A 23,618-nucleotide genomic window follows, 5' to 3' on the forward strand; every position below is an offset into this window, starting at 1 on the left:
GAGTTCATAGCTAGTGATGGGAAGAAATTTTATGACTCTTTTATCATCATGGTGGAATTATTCCAATCTACCGTTATGTTTTTTACAGGAGTGAAATTATAATGAGAGGCCTCCAAAGGTGATAATGCTTGACTACCTGAATTTCTCCCTTCCTTATATTTCTCAAATTGTCAAAATATGGCTCCCCCCTTGCCACTGCACACACACACGCACACACACACACATTCACACATACACTTGCTTAATTGACATGGCTTCTTTATATGTTGCATTTTCAGGGGGAACTTGCTCCACTTTCCAAGTTCTCAAGGAGAAGAGGAGAAAGAAAAATTGGAGGGTGACCATACAATCAGGCAGAGTCAACAGCCTATGAAGCCCATTAGTCCTGTCAAGGACCCTGTTTCTCCTGCTTCCCAGAAGATGGTCATACAAGGGCCATCCAGTCCTCAAGGAGAGGCAATGGTGACAGATGTGCTAGAAGACCAGAAAGAAGGACGGAATACTAATCAGGAAAATCCTAGTAAGGCCTTGATTGAAAGGCCCAGCCAAAATAACATAGGAGTCCAAACCATGGAGTGTTCCCTGAGGGTCCCAGAAACTGTTTCAGCAGCAACCCAGACTATAAAGAATGTGTGTGAGCAGGGGACCAGTACAGTGGACCAGAGCTGTGGAAAGCAAGATGCCACAGTTCAGACTGAGAGGGGGAGTGGTGAGAAACCAGTCAGTGCTTCTGGGGATGATACAGAGTCGCTCCATAGCCAGGTGAGAGAACATACTAGGGTACATCAGAGGCCCTGTTTTTGACTTTCAGGATTCTCAGAGAATTTAAGTTGTGGCATGTCTACTTAATGACAATTCTTGAACGTTTTGGACAGAACAGTGATTAAAAGACAAAAACAACTTTTCCAAGATATAGATATGGTAGTGAAATTGTGGGTAGCTATAGTCATTAGATAGTCTTTTAGGGAAAATGTAGTATTGCTACAGTTTTTTAGGTAGGTCTTTACTGGAGGAGAAAGCCAGAGATTCAGCCTGGGTTTATTCCTGTAATACTCTTCTACATTCACTCATTTCCTTCTCCATAATTTTTTATCTTCCCTTCTAACCATCAGATCTAATTTTTTCTCCCTTAAGTCTATTTCATCATGGTTCTCAGGAATTCAGAGAGTAGAAGGTAAAGGGGAAAGAGGCAGCATGAAGAATAGTGTATTTCAGTATATGAAACAGAAAGAATGGTAACAGGAATAGAGAGAGATGGGGAAAAGTCCCCAGGTGACTGGGAACTGCAGAAGAGAAGCTAAACTAGAAGCTAATGTGAGGAAAAGGATTGGGGCTGATGAAAGTGAGGCTGGAGGAATACCAGGTTCCAGGGAATAGAGTGGGGAAGTATTGGTACTAGTAAAAATTAAGTAGGTGGCTGTGCATGGTGGCACATGCCTGAAATCCCAGCACTTTTGGAGGCCCAGGTGGAATGATTACTTGAGCCCAGGAGTTTGAGACTAGACTGGGCAACATAGTGAGACCTTGTCTCTTAAAAAAAAAATTGAGTAGGCCGGGCATGGTGGCTCAAGCCTGTAATCCCAGCACTTTGGGAGGCCGAGACGGGCGGATCACGAGGTCGGGAGATCGAGACCAGCCTGGCTAACACGGTGAAACCCCGTCTCTACTAAAAATACAAAAAACTAGCCGGGCGAGGTGGCGGGCGCCTGTAGTCCCAGCTATTTGGGAGGCTGAGGCAGGAGAATGGCGTAAACCTGGGAGGCAGAGCTTGTAGTGAGCTGAGATCCGGCCACTGCACTCCAGCCTGGGTGACAGAGCGAGACTCTGTCTCAAAAAAAAAAAAAAAAAAAAAAATTGAGTAGATAAAAAGAAGTTGTAGAAATGTATGTGTTAACAAATACATAGAAGTTCACAACATTTCATTGAGTGGCAGAGTGGGATCCATGGCAGAGAAAATTCGGAAGTTACTAGTAAACAGTAGTCTCCGCTCATCAGTGGTTTCTTTTTCTTGGTGGTTTTAGTTGTCCATGGTCAGCTGCAGTCCAAAAATATTAAATGGAAAATTCTAGAAATAATAAGGTTCAAATTGTGTGCTGTTCTGAGTAACGTGATAAAATCAAGTGCTGCCCCTCTTAGTCCTGGCTAGGATATGAATCCTCCCTTTTTCTAGCGTATCCATGTGCTATATATGCTCCCTGCCTGTTAATGACTTAGTAGCTGTCGTGGTTATCAGATCAGCTGTCATGGTATTGCATTGCTTGTGCTCAAGTAACCCTTGTTTTACTCTCACCCCAAAGTTTGAGAGTAGTGATGCCGACAATCTGAATATGCCAGAGAAGTCATAAAGTGCTTCCTCTAAGTGAAAAGGTAAAAGGTCTTAATAAGGAAAGAAAAAAAAATCATATGCTGAAGTTACTAAAATCTATGGTAAGAACAAATCTGTCCATGAAATTGTGAACAGTATATTGTTATAGTTTATCTTATTATTAGTTATTAATCTCTTTCTGTGCCTGTTTTATAAATATTATGGGTCTGTATGTATAGGAAGAAACGTAGTGTATAGGGTTTGATATTATCTGCAGTTTCAGGCATCCACTGGGGGTCTTGGCACATATCTCCCTCAGATAATCAGAGATATTGTAGTGGTCAAACTGTCTTTTCAGTTGCTGTGGTAGATTATCTTCATTTGGGATCTACTTAGGAAATCTTCGTTATTGATGTGCCTCTCATTCCAATTGTCCAAGTTGTTTGTTTTGTAAACATAATATACAGTTCTTATTTATTGAACACCTATGGTACATATGGCATGAGCATTGTGTTCAAGACAGTGCTAAATTTTATGTTATGCAGATTTTACCATACTAAAAATATATAGATGGTGTATAGAATAACAGAAATTGAAATTGGTGTGCCATCTTTTGAAGAGAGGTTAGCAAATGAGAAAGGCTGTATGCAAGTTTTCCAAGTGTCAGTGCTTTTTAAAAATCCCCTTCATTGTAGATAGGACATAGGCTAGTGCTAGTGGAAAAGCATAGGCAGCCTACTTTGATACTCCTGAAATTTTCATTTATATGTCAAAAAGAACATGGAACCAGGTGGAAGGGAAAGTGTGGTTTTATTTTCATTTTGTTTCCTTCCCTTAATGGTGGTAAGATCATCAATTTTTTTTTATTTTACAGACACCTCTTTTCAGAAAAGTATTTGAAGAGAATAAGCATAGCTTTCTTTTTACCTGCCCCCTTTACCTTTTCTCCTTATTCTCTCAGACACGCTTAAATGTCTGTCTTGCAGTGATCATTCGTATGGCTGTTGTAATTGGAAGAATACGGGGAAGCTTCTTGGCTGCATTTCAGGAATATGTAAAGCCCTAAAACCTTTTAGACTTTCTCTGTAGTGGGGAATAGTCTGATTGTGTGTGCAGGCAGGAAGTTCAGGCTGTCACAGTTCCCATGCGTGGGTACCCTGATGATTGAGGTGGGACTGACCTGTGCTTTAACCATTCATTAGACAGAGTTGTGTATGTAGAACTATTTTGAATAATTTGATGAGTAGCATTCCATGCCTTTGATATTACTTATAACTATTCACATAATTTACATATTTCCATTTTAGCAAATATTTCACCTCTGCCAGTTTCCAGGTTGAAACTGGAGTGGGGATTATTCCAATAAATTACTGAAAGCTTTTGGTAAATTACTACCACATGTCAGGAAAAAAATGCAGAATTACCATTATTGCATTTGTATGTATAATTCTTTTTAAAGACTTGACTACTTTGATAGTGAATGCTGAAAGTAAAATCAGCCTACCTGAGGGGAGATAAGGTGAGAGGCAAAAGTGTGCAATTTCTCTTCAGAATTACAGAGCCAGTGGGGTGTAGGAGGGAGGATAAAGATGTGAAAAAATGTGATACAGTTGTTATTAGAAAACATGTATTTTTTCAGAAATACAGGACTGAAATTCTAGCACTTTTTATTAGCCACAGGCAGGTCCCAGATAATAAAGGCCGAAAGTCTCAAACTAACTAATGATTAGAGGTGGTAAATAGGGCTTTAAGATCTAATTTGCTAAGAAGTTATCCTCTAAAAATTATCCAGATCTGAGTAAAGTATGAACTCGGGCTGTCTGTAAATAGAAAATTATGAACAAGAAATAATGAAGCTGGATACTATATAAGTTAACTCAGTTATTCTTTTGAATAGCAGTAGTTATTAGTTTTTTGTTTTTGTAAATAAGAAATAATGCCTTTGAATTTTTTTAGAAGTGTTGAATGAATTTTACCTGTCCTGAATTTTCCAGCAGTTATTTGTCTAGTATAGTACCTGGCACCCTTAAGTTGTTTGATAAATATTTGCCTAATGTTTTTTGAATGAAAGAAGCTCAGTCCGCCTAAGTATTATTATTTAATATAGTTATCATAAAAATGTAGGGTCTTATTTAGCCCTACATTATTCTTGTAGTAGAACTAGATATAAAATCTTTTTTTTTTTTTTGAGACTGAGTCTGGCTCTGTCGCCCAGGCTGGAGTACAGTGGCCGGATCTCAGCTCACTGCAAGCTCCGCCTCCCGGGTTTACGCCATTCTCCTGCCTCAGCCTCCCGAGTAGCTGGGACCACAGGCGCCCGCCACTTCGCCCGGCTAGTTTTTTTGTATTTTTTAGTAGAGACGGGGTTTCACCGTGTTAGCCAGGAGGTCTCGATCTCCTGACCTCGTGATCCGCCCGTCTCGGCCTCCCAAAGTGCTGGGATTACAGGCTTGAGCCACCGCGCCCGGCCGATATAAAATCTTAATTTGCTAATTTTTCCATTTCTGGACACTAGCTCAACTCTTTAGTCATAATCTGTTCTTTGGAATAGATGAAATATTTTATATTTAATTCTAGGAGAGATCAGTGTATACATTGTTTTAGGTAATGAACTGTGGTTTTCACTTTAATACAGGGAAAACACATAAACTGAGATTAACAGATACATCATTCTGGTTTTATGTAAAAGATTAAAGAGTGCATTCCTTTTATCTAAAGGGCTGTTGATTGCCGGGCACGGTGGCTCAAGCCTGTAATCCCAGCACTTTGGGAGGCCGAGATGGGCGGATCACGAGGTCAGGAGATCGAGACCATCCTGGCTAACACAGTGAAACCCCGTCTCTACTAAAAATACAAAAACTTAGCCGGGCGAGGTGGCAGGTGCCTGTAGTCCCAGCTACTCGGGAGGCTGAGGCAGGAGAATGGCGTGAACCCGGGAGGCGGAGCTTGCAGTGAGCTGAGATCCGGCCACTGCACTCCAGCCTGGGTGACAGAGCGAGACTCCGTCTCAAAAAAAAAAAAAAAAAAAAAGAGCTGTTGATTTAAATGTTAGCTTGTTTACTCATTTGCAAGGTAGCATCAGAATTAGAAGAAATATGGTTTAAAAATAATGAACTTTTAGGGGTCAAAGGTTCACCTAAATGTCCATAGATATAAGTACTAGGTGTAATGATTTTGATTTCGACAAAAAGAGGTCATTTTAGGTCATGCTCATACAAACTTCTCTTAGCCTCTGGCTGTACAACTGATCCATCCCTGGTCTTATCTATAGGTGGATAAAACAAAACAGTTGGAAGATTCTGTCACACTAGATTCATGGAACCTCTAAACAGTTCTCATCATGAAGCATAAGATTTGTGATTTTGACAGCTTGCAGTGAGACCTGTGCTCATGTTCTCTATCTTCTGTCATAGGGAGAAGAAGAGTTTGATATGCCTCAGCCTCCCCATGGCCATGTCTTACATCGTCACATGAGAACAATCCGGGAAGTACGCACACTTGTCACTCGTGTCATTACAGATGTGTATTATGTGGATGGAACAGAAGTAGAAAGAAAAGTAACTGAGGTAATATATACTCTTGAGTCTGTGTGGTAAATTTCTTTTTTTTTTTTTTTTTTTTTTTGAGACAGGGTCTCACTTTGTCACCTATGCTGGAATGCAGTGGCATGATTTTGTGTCACTGCAGCCTCTGCCTCCCAGGCTCAAGTGATCCTCCTGCCTCAGCCTCCCGTGTAGTTGGTTCTACAGGCATGAACCACCAAGCCTGGCTAATTTTATTTTTTGGAGGGAGAAGGTCCCACTGTGTTTCCCAGACTCGTCTTGAACTCCTAGGCTTAAGTGATCCTCCTTCTTTGGCCTCCCAAAGTGCTGGGATTAGAGGTATGAGCCATTGTCCCCAACCCCACATTTCTTTTTTTTTTTTTTTTGCGACGGAGTCTCGCTCTGTCCCCCTGGCTGGAGTGCAGTGGCGCGATCTCTGCTCACTGCAAGCTCCGCCTCCCGGGTTCCTGCCATTCTCCTGCCTCAGCCTCCCAAGTAGCTGAGACTACAGGCGTCCGCCACCGCGCCCGGCTAATTTTTTGTATTTTTAGTAGAGACGGGGTTTCACCGTGGTCTTGATCTCCTGACCTTGTGATCCGCCGGCCTCTTGACTCTCTACCCCCACCCCCTTTCCTGTGCAACACTTTGTTTTTCTTCATCTTTTTATTACCAGAGATAGAAGAACAGGGTTAGAAATTAGACTTCCTGCTTTCTAAAGCTTTCCCCAACCGTAGGTTTGCTGTTTGACCATTGGTTAGTTAATGAGTCCCATCATGCTTTCCTTTTCTGTAAAGAAGAGATTGATAAATCTCTCTCATGTATAAAGATTGTATGTATTATTTTAAATCCTTAGAAACTCAAATGAAGTTTAGCACACTGTGTTTAACTACCTGTGTTTTCTCACATATTTTCATGTCTACTCATTCTGTTCTTTGTCACTATCTGTGTGTGGTCATAGACGTGTTGGTAAGAAATGCACCTTTGTTTTTTAGTGGGATTCATTACAGACTAGTTACAAATGTCAACTCAGTATTGGCATTTAGTGACTATTTGTTATATTGAATGGCAAAATATGCTGACTTTGTTTACATCTAATAATGAGAGAGGTTAGACAAATTTTCTAGAATTAAAGATCTGGGACCTTTGTTGGTATATGTTAAGATCTGGGAACCATTTTATTAGTTGGTAAGAGGCACAGCTATTTTCTTTTTTTCTTTTCTTTTCTTTTTTCTTTTTTTGAGACAGAGTCTTGCTCTGTCACCCAGGCTAGAATGCAGTGGCGCAATCTCAGCTCACTGCAACCTCTGCCTCCCGGGTTCAAGCGATTCTCCTGGCTCAGCCTTCCGAGTCGCTGGGATGACAGGTACTCGCCACTGTGCCTGGCTAATTTTTGTATTTTTAGTAGAGACAGAGTTTCATCATCTTGGCCAGGCTGGTCTTGAACTCCTGACCTTGTGCTCTTATCCACCTCGGCCTCCCAAAGTGCTGGGATCACAGGCGTGAGCCACCGCGCCCAGCAAGGCACAACTGTTTTCTTCCTTTACCCAGATACTTTCTTTTAATTGTATCTGCTGGCCATGTAGGAGGTTGAACTCAGGGAGAGTTAAACTCTAGTATATAGTTTTATTAAATAGAATATATTATTGCTATTGTTCAGTGGGCTATTGTGGCCTTCATGTCGGATAACATTTGATGTTAGTTTGAGGAATTGTTTGTTTGTTTGTTTTACTATCCAGAGATTATTCAGATTTCATCGGTTTTACAGGCACTCATTGAGAAATTGTTTTTTATTCCCTTTTTTTTTTTGGTCACAGAGTCTTACTCTGTTGCCCAGGTTGGAGTGCAGTGGCCCCATCTTAGCCTTCTGGAACCCCTGTCTCCTGGGTTCAAGCGATTCTCCTGCCTCAGCCTGCTGAGTAGCTAGGATTATAGGTGTGTGCCACCATGCACAGCTAATTTTTGTATTTGTAGTAGAGAGGGGATTTCACCATGTTGGCCAGGCTGGTCTCAAACTCCTGATCTCAAGTGATCTGCCTTGGCCTCTCAAAGTGCTGGGATTATAGGCGTGAGCCACTGCGCCTGGCCTGTTTTTTATTCTTTGTGTATACCAAATCCCAGAAATAATTCTTTTAAAATACTGCTTTATCTCCATTTAAAAAATGTTTTAAAAAGATTTTTGTTCATGGAACTTTTTTCATGTTATTACTATTCTGGAGAAATTATGAAAAGCAGTTTGCCTTCATGAAAATTTTTGTAACTGTTGTAGTCCATATTAAACTCTCTGCCTAGTACACTACATTAAGTGTTAAACACATTACTTCATTTCTTAAAATACATTTTTTATTTTTATGTTTGGATTGCCCAGGCTGGAGTGCAGTGGTGCAATCACGGCTTACTGCAGCCTTGACCTCCTGGCTCAAGGGAGCCTCCCCCTCGGCCTCCTGAGTAGCTGGGACCATAGGCACACACCACCACACCTGCTAATTTTTGTATCTTTTGTAGAGATGAGGTTTCACTGTGTTGCCCAGACTGGTCTTGAACACTATTCTCAAGCAATCTTCCTGCCTTGGCCTCCCAAAGCGATGGGATTACAGGCATGAGCTACGGTGCTAGGCCCATTTAATATTTTATATGGTGCTTTCTAAAGTATATTTCTGGAAACAGCAGGCCTCTTAGACAGTTTGATGGAAGGAAAAGATTCCATGGTCATAAATAAGTTGGAGAAACACAAAACACTCTCTTAGTCTGTCTTCTGTTGCTATTAAACACCTGAGACTGGGTAATTGATAAATAAAAGAAATATATTTCTTATGGTCTAGGAGGCTGGGAAGTCCAAGGTCAAGGGGTTACATCTGGCGAGGGCCTTCTTGTTGGAGGGGACTCTGAAGAGTCCCGAGGCATCACAGGGTATCACATTGCCAGGGGCCTTACAAAAGAGAACCAAATTAGTTTTTGTAACAGACTCACTCTCGTGATAACTAATCCACTCCTGTGATAACTCATTAGTCCATTAGCTCATAATTCCATTAATCCATGAATGGACTAATCCATTCATGAGGGCAGAGCCCTTATGACTCAATCATCTCTTAAAGGTCCTACTTCTTGATACTGTTACATTGGGTATTAAATTTCAGCATGTGTTTTGTAGGGGCAAACGTTCAAACCATAGCATGCCATTAATCCCTGTCCCCACTAACATGAAAAATCACGTATTACCATATTAAAAGTTCTAAGAAGTCCTCTAGTAAGGATACCTATTTTATTCTGGTTAACCCAGCACTTCCCAAACTTATTTTTTAAAGCAATACCTGTTTTTTCCCTATGGAAGATAGTTTGGGAAGCACTACCATACTTAAATAATGATAGTGACTAGCATTTATTGAGCACATACTATGTGCCAAGCATTATTCTAAGCACGTTAGTGAATTAACTTATTTAATCCTTAAACAACTATGCTATGATAGATCCAGTTATTATTCTCATTTTGCAGATGTGGAAACAGAAGTATATCAAATTAAAATAGGCCACTGAGAATGATGACAGAAGTAGAAATGGGGAAGATAGGCTATGAAGCTAAGGTCTTCATGCATGAGAGAGGGTGATTTGGAGAATGTTAGTGGATAACAACTAGGGAGGGGGTGAAGATAGTTTTAAGAAAATGGCAAATAGTGGTTTTGAAGGAGAGGAGGTGGGGAAATAGAAATGGTCTGTAAATGGCAATGGGGAGCAAGGAGGTATCTCATCTCAAAATTCTTGAATGGAGGTTTGCCTGAAAGAAACCAGCCTCTGCTAGAAAGAGCTGTAGGAGATGTGAGATGCACTGGGGATATCTAGGATTCATTCATTGAAGGCAGAGAAATGAAGGGAGGATCATAGATTGTTTTGTATCTGTTGAATTTCAGGTGTTTGTGGTAAATCCAAGGGGAAGCCTTTAGTAGAAATTTGTATAAGCTGAGTCATTGTATTCTTGGTAGATAAGGAAGGATGAGTGTGGTGAGACTGATGAGGGAAAGCATATGAGAGTGAGGAAAGGAATAAAAACAGAGTCCTGGGAAATACTGATTTTAAAGGAACACACAGAGAAAGAGGAACCCAGAGAAGCATAAATAGAAGTAGCCAAAGAAGTAGACCAGAAGAAAGAGAAAAGTGCTTCTGTGGATTTTAGAGGAGGAGAGATTTCTAAGAAGGAGGGATCAGAGATAATTATTTAATCATTTTATAGTATTATGTAAATATATATGTATGTGTATCATTATATACTGTCTCCCCATGGAGATTGTTTTTTTTTGGGTAGAGTCTCACTCTGTTGTCCAGGCTGGAGTGTAGTGGCACGATCTTTGCTCACTGCAAGCTCTGCCTCCCAGGTTCACAAGTGATTCTCCTGCCTCAGCCTTTTGAGTACCTGGGGACTACAGGAGTGTACCAACATGCCCGGCTATTTTTTTTGTGTTGTTTTAGTAGAGATGGGGTTTCACCATGATGGCCAGACTGGTCTTGAACTCCTGACCTCAGGTGATCCACCTGCCTCTGCCTCCCAAAATGCCTGGATTACAGGCGTGAGCCACCGTGTCTGGCCTCCCAAAAGGAATTCTAAACTCTATGACGGAAGGATCTATCTTATCCGTTTCCATATCCCCTCTGGCAATTAACATAATATTGCGTAAACACTCTAGACTAGGAAGGCAGATGTGTCATACTCATGCTATAATTTCTCTGTGCTGTGCCCATGGTGGACACTGGTGATTGGTCTTAGAATCTTTTCCCACTAAGTCTGGGATTTAGCCTCCAGAAGACTTCTTAAAACTGAGCACCAGGCAACTACTACCAATTCATCAAAGTAGGCATCTGAGATAAAGCCAGTTTGACTTTCTTGTAATCTGTAGATACTTACAACCTTTTTGTCCTTCATTTTTCCAAATGGTAATACTATTTAAGCCTTTTTTTTTCCTTTTTTTTTTTTTTTTGAGACAGGGTCTCATGCTATCGCCTAGGCTGGAGTGCAGTGGCATGATCCCGGCTCACTGCAGCCTTGACTTCCAAGCTTAAACGATCCTCCCACCTCAGACTTCCGAGTAGCTGGGACTACAGGTGTGCACTCCCACGCCTGGCTAATAGTTTTATTTTCATATGGAGACCAGTTCTCACTATGTTGCCTAGGGTGGTCTCAAACACCTGGACTCAAGCAATCCTTCTGCCGTGGCCTCCCAAAGTGCTGGGATTACAGGTGTGAGCCACCACACCTGACCCCTTTTAGCCTATTTTTGCATATACTTTTCTATTGCCTTGATCAGTTATTGAAAGGTAATGGGAAATAACTAATGTCAAAACATGTAATGCTGTCCACTGTTAATGAAGTACCTAGAAGGGCTCCTGACCACTCGTGTTCTCTTCTCACCTGCCTACCTCCTTGCCTGTCTTCTCTAAGATAAGAATTTACCTCCGTCTTCTCGGTTAGAATGCTTGCTGGTAGCCAGAGGTTGTGAACTTATCCAATAAAAAGATAAACTCTTTCTTACCAATATAGTACCATCTTTATATTTTATTGAGATACAATATAGTTCCATTAGAATGAACAATTCTTCTCAGAATCACCTGGGGGAGAAAAAAAAAGAAAAAGAAAGAACAGATCCTAAACGTTCAGTGGCTTTTGAAAATTTTATGTAACCACTGCTCAAAACAGATACAGAACATTCCCATTATTCCAGAAAGTCTCCTCCTGATTCTCACCTTTTTGAATTACTTTGTGCCATCTGTAGGATTTTCCAACCATCATACTAGCATTGTGTTATTATGGCATCTTTTATCTTCTGTATCTATTTTTTCCTTGCAGGAGACTGAAGAGCCAATTGTAGAGTGTCAGGAGTGTGAAACTGAAGTTTCCCCTTCACAGACTGGGGGCTCCTCAGGTGACCTGGGGGATATCAGCTCCTTCTCCTCCAAGGCATCCAGCTTACACCGCACATCAAGTGGGACAAGTCTCTCAGCTATGCACAGCAGTGGCAGCTCAGGGAAAGGAGCCGGACCACTCAAAGGGAAAACCAGCGGGACAGAACCCGCAGATTTTGCCTTACCCAGCTCCCGAGGAGGCCCAGGAAAACTGAGGTGCAGACAGGGTCTCCAGAGAGAGAGAACCACAGCAGGGGCAGGGTTGCTGACATTTTAATATCACAGGAAAAGGGGAGTAATGGGAAATCCCCCATCCTCCATTAAAGATAAATCAACTTCCCCTCCTCACTGCTGGCCCTCTTCCTGTTTTGGGTTTGCATGGGAAGTAGGGTGGAGCCTTGTGGCAGGTAGATTTCAGTGGCAAAGCAGCCCCTGAGAAAATGTAGGTAACAGGGGAGGGGACTTTCGGGAATTTATCATCTGGTGGGCACATGCTCCTACCACAGCCTTTTTATGATTTAGCTGGGAGTGCAGGAAGTTTGGGATAATAGCCCCAACTTAATATATCCCCTAGCTTTTTGTTATTCTTTGCAGGTGTCCAGAGCCTAAAGTAGAGGAGAAGGCATAGCAGAAATGGGGTGTGCTGTTTTTGCAGCAGCAGTAGGAAGCTTTGTCAGAGGGAATAGACTTACATGAAGGAGAATGTCCTTTACTTGTTATCCCACGCGCCCCACTCCCTGGATGAGATTTGGTGGTGGGTGTGTGAACCAGCTTCCTGCTGCCCCGAAGGCTCAGCACATGTAGGCCTGTCATGTAGTCTGAGGGCCACGGGGAGACTTTGCGAAGAAAAGATTCAGTAGCAGGTGCTATCAGACTAACTTGTCTTCATTCTCTAGTCCTAGAAAAGGGGTCAGTCAGACAGGGACGCCAGTGTGTGAGGAGGATGGTGATGCAGGCCTTGGCATCAGACAGGGAGGGAAGGCTCCAGTCACGCCTCGTGGGCGCGGGCGAAGGGGCCGCCCACCTTCTCGGACCACTGGAACCAGGTACCTGGGTAGTGTGAGATATACTTAGTCTATTACTTGTTCAGAAAAAAAGGGAATAGAGAGAAGAGAGGGGAGTAGAGAGTTTGTGGGGTATCAGGAGGGAGAAGAGGGGCCCATAGTGACTGGGGAGTGGGTAGGGATCAGAGCGAGGTCACAGAGAGACCAGGCTCGTGCCTGTGATGGGGTTTTCAAAGAATGGGCTGAGGAGACCCATGGACAAAGGAGTGGGAAAATTGGTAGATATGTACTTCTGTGTTCTTGTTCTCACTGGCTTCTCCTATCCCTTATCTCTTTTTAGAGAAACAGCTGTGCCTGGCCCCTTGGGCATAGAGGACATTTCACCTAACTTGTCACCAGATGATAAATCCTTCAGCCGTGTCGTGCCCCGAGTGCCAGACTCCACCAGACGAACAGATGTGGGTGCTGGTGCTTTGCGTCGTAGCGACTCTCCAGAAATTCCTTTCCAGGCTGCTGCTGGCCCTTCTGATGGCTTAGATGCCTCCTCTCCAGGGAACAGCTTTGTAGGGCTCCGTGTTGTAGCCAAGTGGTCATCCAATGGCTACTTTTACTCTGGGAAAATCACGCGAGATGTCGGAGCTGGGAAGTACAAATTGCTCTTTGATGATGGGTACGAATGTGATGTGTTGGGCAAAGACATTCTATTATGTGACCCTATTCCGCTGGACACTGAAGTGACGGCCCTCTCGGAGGATGAGTATTTCAGTGCAGGTAATGAAAGAAGCAGAGTTTGTAGAGATTTTTTTGTGCCTTGGGGCAATACTCTGTTATGTTAGTAATTACCAAGATATTACTTGGTTCTTTTCTGAGGTCTCTAAAGTCATAAATTTCATTCCTACAAAATTGGTTACTCTTGCCACTGACTTTTCTGTTTGTTCATTTGTTTTTGAGTAAACTTATTTTGGAATATTTTAGATGATTTACAGAAAATTTGCGAAGTACAGAGTACTGCTAGTGGAGTTCCCGTATAACCCTCATCCAGCTTTCCCTATTGTTGACATCTGGTGTTAGCATGGGACATTTGTCAAAACTAAAAATCCAACCTTGGTTTATTACTGTTAACAAAACTTTAGACTTTATTTGGATTTCACTAGCTTTTCCATAATGTTCTTTTTCTCTTCAGCATCCAACATTGCATTTAGTCATTATATATCCTTTGGTCTGCTCTGATTTGTGGCAATTTCTCAGTCTTTTGTTTTTCATGACTTGTTTGTTTTTCATGACAGTTTTGGGGAGTCCTGGTCAGGTATTTTGTAGAATGTCCCTCAATTTGGGTTTGTCTCATATTTTCTCATTAGACTGGAGTTATGGGATATTTTAAAAAGAATGCCACATAGATGGTTGGGTCTGGTAGCTCGTGCCTGTAATTCCAGCACTTTGGGAGGCCAAAGCAGGGGGATCACTTGAGGCCAGGAGTTTGAGACCAGCCTGAAACATAGTGAGACCCTGTCTCTAAAAAAAAAAAAAAAAAAAAGGAACATAAATTAGCTGGGCATGGTGGCACATGCTTGTAGTCCTAGCTACTCAGTAGGATGAGGCAGGCGGATTGCTTAAGCTCAGGAGTTTGAGTCCACAGTGAGCTATGATCATGACATTGCACTCCAGCCTGGGAAACAGAGTGAGACCCTGTCTCTTAAAAAAAAGATGCCATAGAGGTGAAATGCCCTTCTCATGTTATCAGGAACTGGGAAGGTTTGTGATGATGATGATGTATCCACATGACAGACATCACTGATGATGTTAATCTTCATCACTGGTTAAAGTTGTATTTGCCAGATTTCTCCACTTTTTTTGAGATAGTCTCTCTCACTCTGTTGCCCAGGCTAGAGTGCAGTAGCGCAATCTTGGCTCACTGCGACCTCTAACTTCTGGGTACAAGTGATTCTCCTGCCTCAGTCTCCCGAGTAGCTAGGATTACAGGTGTGCCCCACCACACCTGGCTAATTTTTGTATTTTTAGTAGAGACAGGGTTTTGCCATATTGGCCAGGCTGGTCTCGAACTCCTGAGCTCAGGTGATCTACCTGCCTTGGCCTCCCAAAGTGCTGGGCTTGCAGGCGTGAGCCACGCACCTGGTCTTCTCCACTTTAAAGTTAGTGTTTTTCCCTTTCCATACTCTCTTCTTTTTTAAAGCTTAACTACCTGCTTTGATTGGAGCCCAGCAGGTGAGTATGGCTGATATATTGAGATATTTTTGCTTAGGGAGAAGTTTTTAGTGCTGTGTCTGTATGCCTGCACATCTACCACTTACTCTCTGGTTTGAAGAACGGCGCCTTTTTATTTTTGAAGTGGGTAATATTGGTGATAGTGAGAGGTTTATGCTTGTTGTTATTGCTTCATGTGCTAGTTCTTTGAATATATTGTCTGTTTTCTAAAATAATTTGAAGATACCTATTTGTGTTGAATTTGTCATTTAAAAACATCTTTCTGAGGACTTTTTGAACACGGATTGGGATATAATGGGGAAAAATGGCTTTCTTTTTTTTTTTTTTTTTTTGAGACACAGTTTCACCCCGCCTCCTAGGCTGGAGTGCAGTGGCGTGATCTCGGCTCACCGCAACCTCTGCCTCCCGGGTTCAAGTGATTCTTGTGCCTCAGCCTCCCGAGTAGCTGGGATTACAGGCACGCACCACCACCTGGTGGTACGTAAAAGTAGCACCACCTGGCTACTTTTTTGTGTGTTTTTAGTAGAGATGGGGTTTTGCCATACTGGCCAGGCTGGTCTTGAACTCCCAACCTCAACTTAACTGCCTGCCTCAGCCTCCCAAAGTGCTGGGATTACAGATATAAGCCACCATGCCTGGCCAAAAAATGGCTTTTTTTTTTTTTTTTAAACAGAGCCTTGCTCTTATCCCCCAGGCTGGAGTGCAATGGCACGATCTCGGCTCACTGCAACCTCCGCCTCTGGGGTACAAGTGATTCAGCCTCCCAAGTAGCTGCGATTACAGGTGCTTGACACAACACCTGGTTAATTTTTGTATTTTTAGTAGAGAAGGGGTTTCATCATGTTGGTCAGGCTGGTCTTGAGCTCCTGACCTCAAGCGATCCACCCGCCTCAGCCTCCCAAAGTGCTGGGATTATAGTAGTGAGCCACTGATCCCGGCCGGAAAAATGGCTTTCTATGGAGTCCATCCAGGCTTCTCTTGTATTTGGAATCCTCTGAGTAATTGTTGTTTGCCCCTTTGTTCATTATTAAATGGGCCACTTCACCTTCTAGTTCTGGATAACACTGTTAGCTATATATGGGATCAGTTGGGAGTAGCACATGGATTGGGGTCTTTCACTGTGACTCATTGTATCAAATGCATTCCTTCTTTTAGGTGTAGAGCTACTCTGAGGGGTTCATATTTGGCCTTTTAAAGACAAAGTTCTGTAACAAGAGTGAACTGTGGCGTCAAGGTGTGGGGATTCTGTGTCCCATTTCTTGAGGCTGTTTACTAATGTCAACACTAGACTGCTTCTAGTTCTAGTAACTCTTCATTAGTGTGAAGTATATTGTTGGCCTTGGGCTTCTTTGTGTTTTTGAGGGAGACTCTGTGACTTAGTTTGGGGATAGAGATTTAAGCGAGGAGATGAACAAGTAAGGGAAAAGGGAGTGATTCCACAGGATAGATAGAGAACCAAGGCTTGCTTTCTCTGTATTATTTTCCTTGGGTGGGGTAGGCTCTGGGTTTCTTTTAGCTCGTCATTCAAGCATAGGCTAATGGGTGAGAAGAAATTGGACCTTTCCGTATAGGAATGAAAAACTATTCATAGTACTGCCTTGTTTTTGTTTATGTGTGTGTGTGTGTGTGTGTGTGTGTGTGTATCTATAGCTGTAGTATGTGTGTGTGTTGTAAATTGTTTATTCATTAATAGGAAGAAGTGTTCTTTTTCACAGGATTAGTAATGGGTCCTATCCAAGATCACACAGCTTGGTGGCAGCAGAATTAGGCCTAAGCTCAGGTCTCCTGAATTCTAGCTTAGTTTCCTTTTACATCCCACATTTTGTTCCTTCTAACATAAAGGCCTTATCGTCAGGTTTTGCATCAGAGCAGGAAAGTAGATAATAAAGAGGAAGATTAGGTAGGAGAGGCAGGATCTGTTTCTTCCTTTCTTTGCTCTCTATCTCTAATTTTGCTACACACACAGACAAAACACACACACATGCTGTCTCTCTTAGAATGATGTCATTTTTCACCTACAGCTTCACTCAAGACTTACCACTCAGCCTCCCAGGGAACCAAGAAGGAAAGGTTTAGAAGTTGTAATGGAATTGCATGCCATTTCACTTCATGGAAATCATTTGAACCACCGGCAATCCATAATGGCTGTCTTTGGGAAGTTTTATTTTATAACTAAAGGATACCTTCTGTCAAGAAACTTTCCTTGTCCTAATCCCAGTGTAGTAGCTACATATATCCTAAGTGTTACTGATTGGGATTGACAAGTGGAATTTTGTTAAGTCCTAACTTCAGTCCACTGTTGGATCTCTCAATTCCCTGACTCAGACCTGCTTTGCAGAGCCCTTGTGAGAGGGTGCTGAGGAGCCTAAGACAACAGCAAGCTGCTTTTATGCTTTCTGCCCCCCAGGAGTGGTGAAAGGACATAGGAAGGAGTCTGGGGAACTGTACTACAGCATTGAAAAGGAAGGCCAAAGAAAGTGGTATAAGCGAATGGCTGTCATCCTGTCCTTGGAGCAAGGAAACAGACTGAGAGAGCAGTATGGGCTTGGCCCCTATGAGGCAGTAACACCTCTCACAAAGGCAGCAGATATCAGCTTAGGTAAGACCTTTGCTTCCTGAACAGCTGCTTTTGGGCTTCTGTTCTGCTTACAGTGGGAGGGGGAGTTTCTGAACCTGTCAGTAATGTTTCCCTAACTTTTATTATTCCTGTATGTGGCTTATCAGATGGTGATGAGCTGTCATTTTCTAGAGCTACTGCCTTATCTGTTTCCTTCTTAGTACCGAACAGAAAGTCCTTAGGGTTTTTCTGGCCTCCTCAGTTCTATAGGGGACTAAACACATTTCAGTCATGGCAAAGACTAGATCAAAAAATATTATGGCCTTAAAAAGAAGCTGCTTGGCCTCGTGGGAAGTGGGGGAAGGAACACTGTGGTAGCTGAATCAGGGTCCGCCCAGCTTCTTGGAGTTCAGGACCTCATACCATAGAATTTGACCAACCTTTGGCTTATCCTGCCATAGACAATTTGGTGGAAGGGAAGCGGAAACGGCGCAGTAACGTCAGCTCCCCAGCCACCCCTACTGCCTCCAGTAGCAGCAGCACAACCCCTACCCGAAAGATCACAGAAAGTCCTCGTGCCTCCATGGGAGTTCTCTCAGGCAAAAGAAAACTTATCACTTCTGAAGAGGAACGGTCCCCTGCCAAGCGAGGTCGCAAGTCTGCCACCGTAAAACCTGGTAAGTGCTCCTTTTTGCCTCATTCTTCCTTCATACCATGGCAGAATGCAGGGCCAGCTTCTGGAAAAATGGAGCTTAATATGTGGCAGTGGCCCTTCTGTCCTGTTATAAAGTTGGGGTCCTGCCCAAGCCCACAGGTGATATTCAGGGATAGCTCACTGTATCCCTCCTCCCCCATCCTCTGCAGACTCTAGTGCGGATAGATAGGAAGGCCAGAATTAGCCGAGTGTGGTGGTGGGTGCCTGTAATCCCAGCTACTGGGGAGGCTGAGGTAGGAGAATCGCTTGAACTCAGGAAGGTGGAGGTTGCAGTGAGCCGAAATTGCACCATTGCACTCCAGCCTGGGCAACAGGGGTGAAACTCTGTCTCCAGAAAAAAAAAAACAAAACCAGGACTTGATCACACCATTCTTTGACTACTATATGGGTTCTAGGAGGGAAAGGAGAAGTATTGAAATGTAAGCAGATTCAAAATAGGTGTAATTTCTCTTTGCCTGCACCACCATCTTCCTGGAAATTCTGCTCTCCTCTCTCTTGTGCTTGGGCCCTCTAGCTTTCTCAGACTTCCTATTGAAAGGTCATGGCTGGGCGCGGTGGCTCCCGCCTGTAGTCCCAGCACTTTGGGAGGCCAAGGTTGGGGGATCACTTGAGGTCAGGCCAAGGTTGGGGGATCACTTGAGGTCAGGAGTTCAAGACCAGCCTGGCTAACATGGCAAAACCCTGTCTCTGCTAAAAATACAAAAAAAATTAGCTGGGCGTAGTGGCACATGCCTGTAATCCCAGCTACTCAGGAGGCTAAGGCAGTAGAATCACTTGAACCTGGGAGGCGGAGGTTGCAGTGGGCCGAGATCACGCCACGGCACTCCATCCTAGGTGACAGAGTGAGACTCCATCTCAAAAAGAAAAAAGATCATATCTCAATGTGCTCTTCCTTCTTCCCATTATCCCCGAAACAACCACTTTCCAGTCCCTAGCATTCAATAATTAAGAAAGGAGTTCATTTCATCTGTTGTTCATTGAGTCCCTACTGTGACCCAGGCCCAGCTGCTATGGGTTCAGGAGATTACAGAGGTAAAATCAGTCCATTCCCTTGGAACTTTCTCAGGTTAGCAAACTGATGAAACTCCATTGATTGTTACATTGTCCTGGCACCAGAGCTCTTTTATTTCCTAAGTATTTGAATTGTGTCATCTCCTTATCTACCCAACTGCTGCTGTGTTTCAGGTATTTAAAAACAATAACAATAATCTTTACTGAATATTTACTGTATGAGGCATAGCGCTCAGTGCTTCACACATACTACTTCACATATAATCCCTATGAAGTATAGGTGCTAGAATGAGTTTTCCAGTTGAAGACTCTGAGGCACAGAAAAGTTGGCTAACTTTCCCAAGATGACAAAGTAAGTCAGGATTCAAACTTTGTTGGTCTTCACTTCTAATTCCAGCCTCGTTCATATAACATCATATTGCCTCTGAGACTGTTTTCTTGCTCCTGGTTTTATTTTAGGGAGGCATGCATGACCTGTCTGTCATCTTAGCCTCCTAATGAACCTACGATTCAGCTTCTCCAGGTCAGGTATCTGTTTTTTTTCTCAAGGACTTATTGGGGCACTCTTGGCATGGGTGTTCTGGCTGGCTGGTTCACTTACTTACCCAGGTGTTGAAAACTAATTCAGTTGAGGCAGGCTATTTTGATGTGGCACCATCTATGTGTAAAAACACTTTATTACCAAGTATTCTCTGCACCATTCTGGTGAAGGTCAGCGATGGGGTGGGACGGTCTATCTACAAGGGGCATTTCTTGGTAATAAAAAAGTGTTGGGTTTTTTTTTTTTTCCAAAGTCTGCTTCAAAATATCTCATACCCTGGGGGAAATCAGAGCACGGGACAGAGAAAGTGGGCTGAAGATTTCCAAACATTTTTCACTCTCAACTACTATTTCTTTGTATTAGAACCACCTCTTCCTTCAGATGACCTCAGAAGTATTTGGTGTGGCTATATGAAAACAATACTTGGTTAATTTTCATTTATGAAAACACTGTATACATTATGACTCTGTAAAATTTAAATATGTAAATTTGTTTGTTGTAAATTTCATCTTAGGCTGTTGGTCATTTAGAATGGTTGGCCATTGGAATGGTCTTTGGTTTCTGGCTCAGATAAGTTCATCAGGACATTGCCTACCCATCAGGTCATGCTTGGTGCTGGGGCCTTTTGGTGCTAAGGCTTTTGCCGAGGCAATGGTGTATATCCCCCTAGTAACTGTGCCCCCTGTCCTTCCCAGGTGCAGTGGGGGCAGGAGAGTTTGTGAGCCCCTGTGAGAGTGGAGACAACACCGGTGAACCCTCTGCCCTGGAAGAGCAGAGAGGACCTTTGCCTCTGAACAAGACCTTGTTTCTGGGCTATGCATTCCTCCTTACCATGGCCACAACCAGTGACAAGTTGGCCAGCCGCTCCAAACTGTCAGATGGTCCTACAGGAAGCAGTGAGGAAGAAGAGGGTAAGGCCTTAGGAATCCCTGGGAGCTCTGACATATAGGCACTTCTTTCTTTTCCAGTCACTTATGAGCTGGTGGTCCCCCTGCTGTATGTAGAGGAGGCAAGGCAAGTAGCAGCTGGGATCTTGGTCATAGAAATTACTCTGTATCCTGCTTTTTAACAGTTTATAGACTGTTTTCACAAAATTCCTCTCAGTGAGTGGTTCCTGAAAACAATCCTGTGAGGCAGATGGGAGATAGATCTTATCTGTTTTATGGATGAGGAAACAAGTTTGGAGAGGTTAAAGGTTAAATAACTTTTTGGGTTTTTTTTGTTTTTTTATGTCCACAATAGTGACAAATTTGGGACTAGAGCTCTGTCATTTTAGCCTACTGCAGCCATCCAAGTCAATCGGGTCTGAATGCCCTGCCATTTTCCCCATTTGTGTTCTCTGGGCATCTGCTAGAGCAAACCCACGTGGATGGTAAGGTTCATTCTCCTGAGGTCTGAGACTGGGACTTTGGGGTGCCCGGTTCCTCAGGGTGATTGCAAAGAAACAGCTTCCAGGCCTTTTCAACTCTTGTACCTCTCTTTAACCTTAAATTAAATCTGTACATTGCATTTATTTCCGTGTTGTCTGTTTTTGAGTGAAGGCTGCAGTGGGGAGAAGTCTGAAAAATGTGTGATCTAGGAGAGGGAATGAGCAGATATAAATGTATACACTATAAATAAGTGACTGACAGTAGTATCTAAATGTGTCTGTCAAGGCTAAAGGTCCAGATGGAATGATGTTATACAAGTTAGAGTTCTGACTAATGTTGTCTTGCAAGAGGGAATTGAATTAGGCAACATGGTTATCATAAAATAGCACCGCTGGAGATCTGTGAGGGTTGGCATTTCAGGTACGTGGATGACTCTTTCCTAATTAACCAAAACTGTATCTCACTGCCTGCAGCCATGTGTAGATATGTACAAGGACATGGAAAGGATGATCAGGGAGTTGCAATTCAGGTGTATGCTATTAGGAAGGTGCACAGAGAGTTGTTGAGTAGACAGGCTCTGGTGTGGGAGAGTTGGGCTGTGGGAGTGAGTAGATGTGGTGTGGTGGGATTTCAAGGTTAAGTGTGTGCAACACCTAGCTTGTCAAACTGTCAGATAGGCACAGTGGGAATAAGGTATTTGAAGAGTTTCCTGGACAGGACTAATTAGGAGTTTTTTGAGGATTCTGCAGAGAGGCATGTCATGGCATTAAAACAGTGGTCATGGTCATGGTTTTGTTTTTTTTTTTCCACCTTATACAATATTGCTGGACTCGAAACCAGGACTTCACAAGGCAGCTCTATAGATGTTTTGTCTGTTGCTTGGTTCAGCATAGTCAAGAAAGCTGACTGGTATGAGATGCAGGCTGTCCAGTTTCATTAAAATGTGTGTGCCTATGTGAGATGTAATAAACTCCACTCATGAAAATAAAATGAAGCATTTGGACAGTGTTTTTGAAGGGATCTCCAGGTTTCTGATAGAAAGTGTGGTTATGGTGAATGTATCTTTATGTTGGCGCCCAACAGTACCAGAATCCTTGATATTTTCAGTGTATGAGAATGCTTAGGGGTTTCTCAATCTCAAGAAGGAGGAAGACATCTAATACTAAAACAATCCTCTGCAGAATTATAGTTTTTAAGAAACTGTTTGGTAGGTGTTACAGATAAATGGGAATTCTTAGACACCAGCTTATAACAGAAGCTCAGTAAAATATTTAAATCCATCTTAGGAGATGTATTTATTAATGAGTTTGGTACCTAATCTCGTTGGGTGGCACACCATCAGAGATCCTTCAGACACAGGGATTGACCCTGGAGTTGGGTTTATTTAGTACCTTCATACTTGATTTAGATGGCAGGATTAACAATCTATTCATTTTAGCATCTGGCTGGGCAGGGCACTCATACCTCAAAAATGAAGAAATTGGAACCCAGACTACTCGAGAAAAATTAGAGAAACACACTGCCTAGACAGGGTAATACTTCATTAGACAAATGCAAGGAAATATAATTAAGGATTAACATCTAAATAGACCCATCCTGGATTAAGCAGACATAAAGTAGAAGTCTTGAGAAAAATGCAGGACTGTGCGGGGTGCCGGCAGTGACTCAGCAGTAGAATCTTGGTGCGAAGATTGTGACGTGCTATATCGAGACAAAGCTGAGAAACAGCTCTGCTATATTCTGAGTTTCTTAAAACCATGTAGAGTTTCTGTTTTGGGATTTCTGTTTGAGAAGAATGTGGAGAATGCTGAATCAAGAAAAGAGAATAAAAGTGAATAGGTTGGCTAGTCAGAACTAAGTGGAGATGGAGACCCCTGACATGGGGCCTCAGCACTGCCTGGGCTGCTCCAGCAGGCAGCGAGGGCACTGAAGGGGGAGCCGTCTCCACAAGGGATCTGCTGTAGGTTTTACCACTGGGTGTGAAGGGGAAGGGGAGTGGTACTGGCATTGAACCTTACGCATTGGATTGGGTTGGGTTTTAAAATTTGTGATAAAAATTTCAGTTAATTAGAACTTAATTTCCCAAAACTCCTAATTAACTAAAATCTCTAATGTCTTGCTTTTCTTTTCTTTTTTTTTTTAATGTGTTATTTATATATGAGAGGAGCAGATGACAAGAAAACAAGCTCAAATTAGATATTTGGTCAAAAGAAGCAATTTCTAATTGCCTAGGGTCATTACAGCTTCAGCCTCATCTCTCATATCTTCTACTTCACCCTCAAGACTATAGAGCAGTCATTGGTGTTCAGTGTCCTGAGGTACTTCAAGATCATCAAAGGTAGATAGTTTTCAATAAAAAGGTTGAAACAGGATTTTCTAACCTTCACTTAATCCGTTAAAATTTTAAACCCATATTTCATTGACCATTCTGGTTTATCAAAGTTTTAGTGTACAACGGGGTAAA

At 42.7% G+C, this 23,618-nt stretch overlaps 1 protein-coding gene across 6 annotated transcripts in view; it reads left to right on the plus strand.

The window, feature by feature from the left end:
• The window catches only part of LOC105493150 (tumor protein p53 binding protein 1), a 110,081-nt gene that overhangs the window by 83,352 nt on the left and 3,111 nt on the right, over window positions 1-23,618 (plus strand). For 4 of the 6 annotated variants that reach the window (XM_071066987.1, XM_071066988.1, XM_071066986.1 and 1 more), the window contains 8 exons: window positions 279-762; window positions 5,719-5,871; window positions 11,678-11,949; window positions 12,630-12,779; window positions 13,078-13,508; window positions 17,368-17,559; window positions 17,979-18,194; window positions 20,480-20,695. In XM_071066987.1, the coding sequence (XP_070923088.1) occupies window positions 279-762; window positions 5,719-5,871; window positions 11,678-11,949; window positions 12,630-12,779; window positions 13,078-13,508; window positions 17,368-17,559; window positions 17,979-18,194; window positions 20,480-20,695 (2,114 nt within the window). Of the gene's footprint in view, window positions 1-278; window positions 763-5,718; window positions 5,872-11,677; window positions 11,950-12,629; window positions 12,780-13,077; window positions 13,509-17,367; window positions 17,560-17,978; window positions 18,195-20,479; window positions 20,696-23,318; window positions 23,493-23,618 lie in introns of all 6 variants that reach the window. The other 2 variants (XR_011606116.1, XR_011606117.1) reach the window with 2 other exon arrangements.

Source organism: Macaca nemestrina, chromosome 7 (genome assembly GCF_043159975.1).
Source record: "Macaca nemestrina isolate mMacNem1 chromosome 7, mMacNem.hap1, whole genome shotgun sequence".
NCBI lineage: Eukaryota > Metazoa > Chordata > Mammalia > Primates > Cercopithecidae > Macaca > Macaca nemestrina.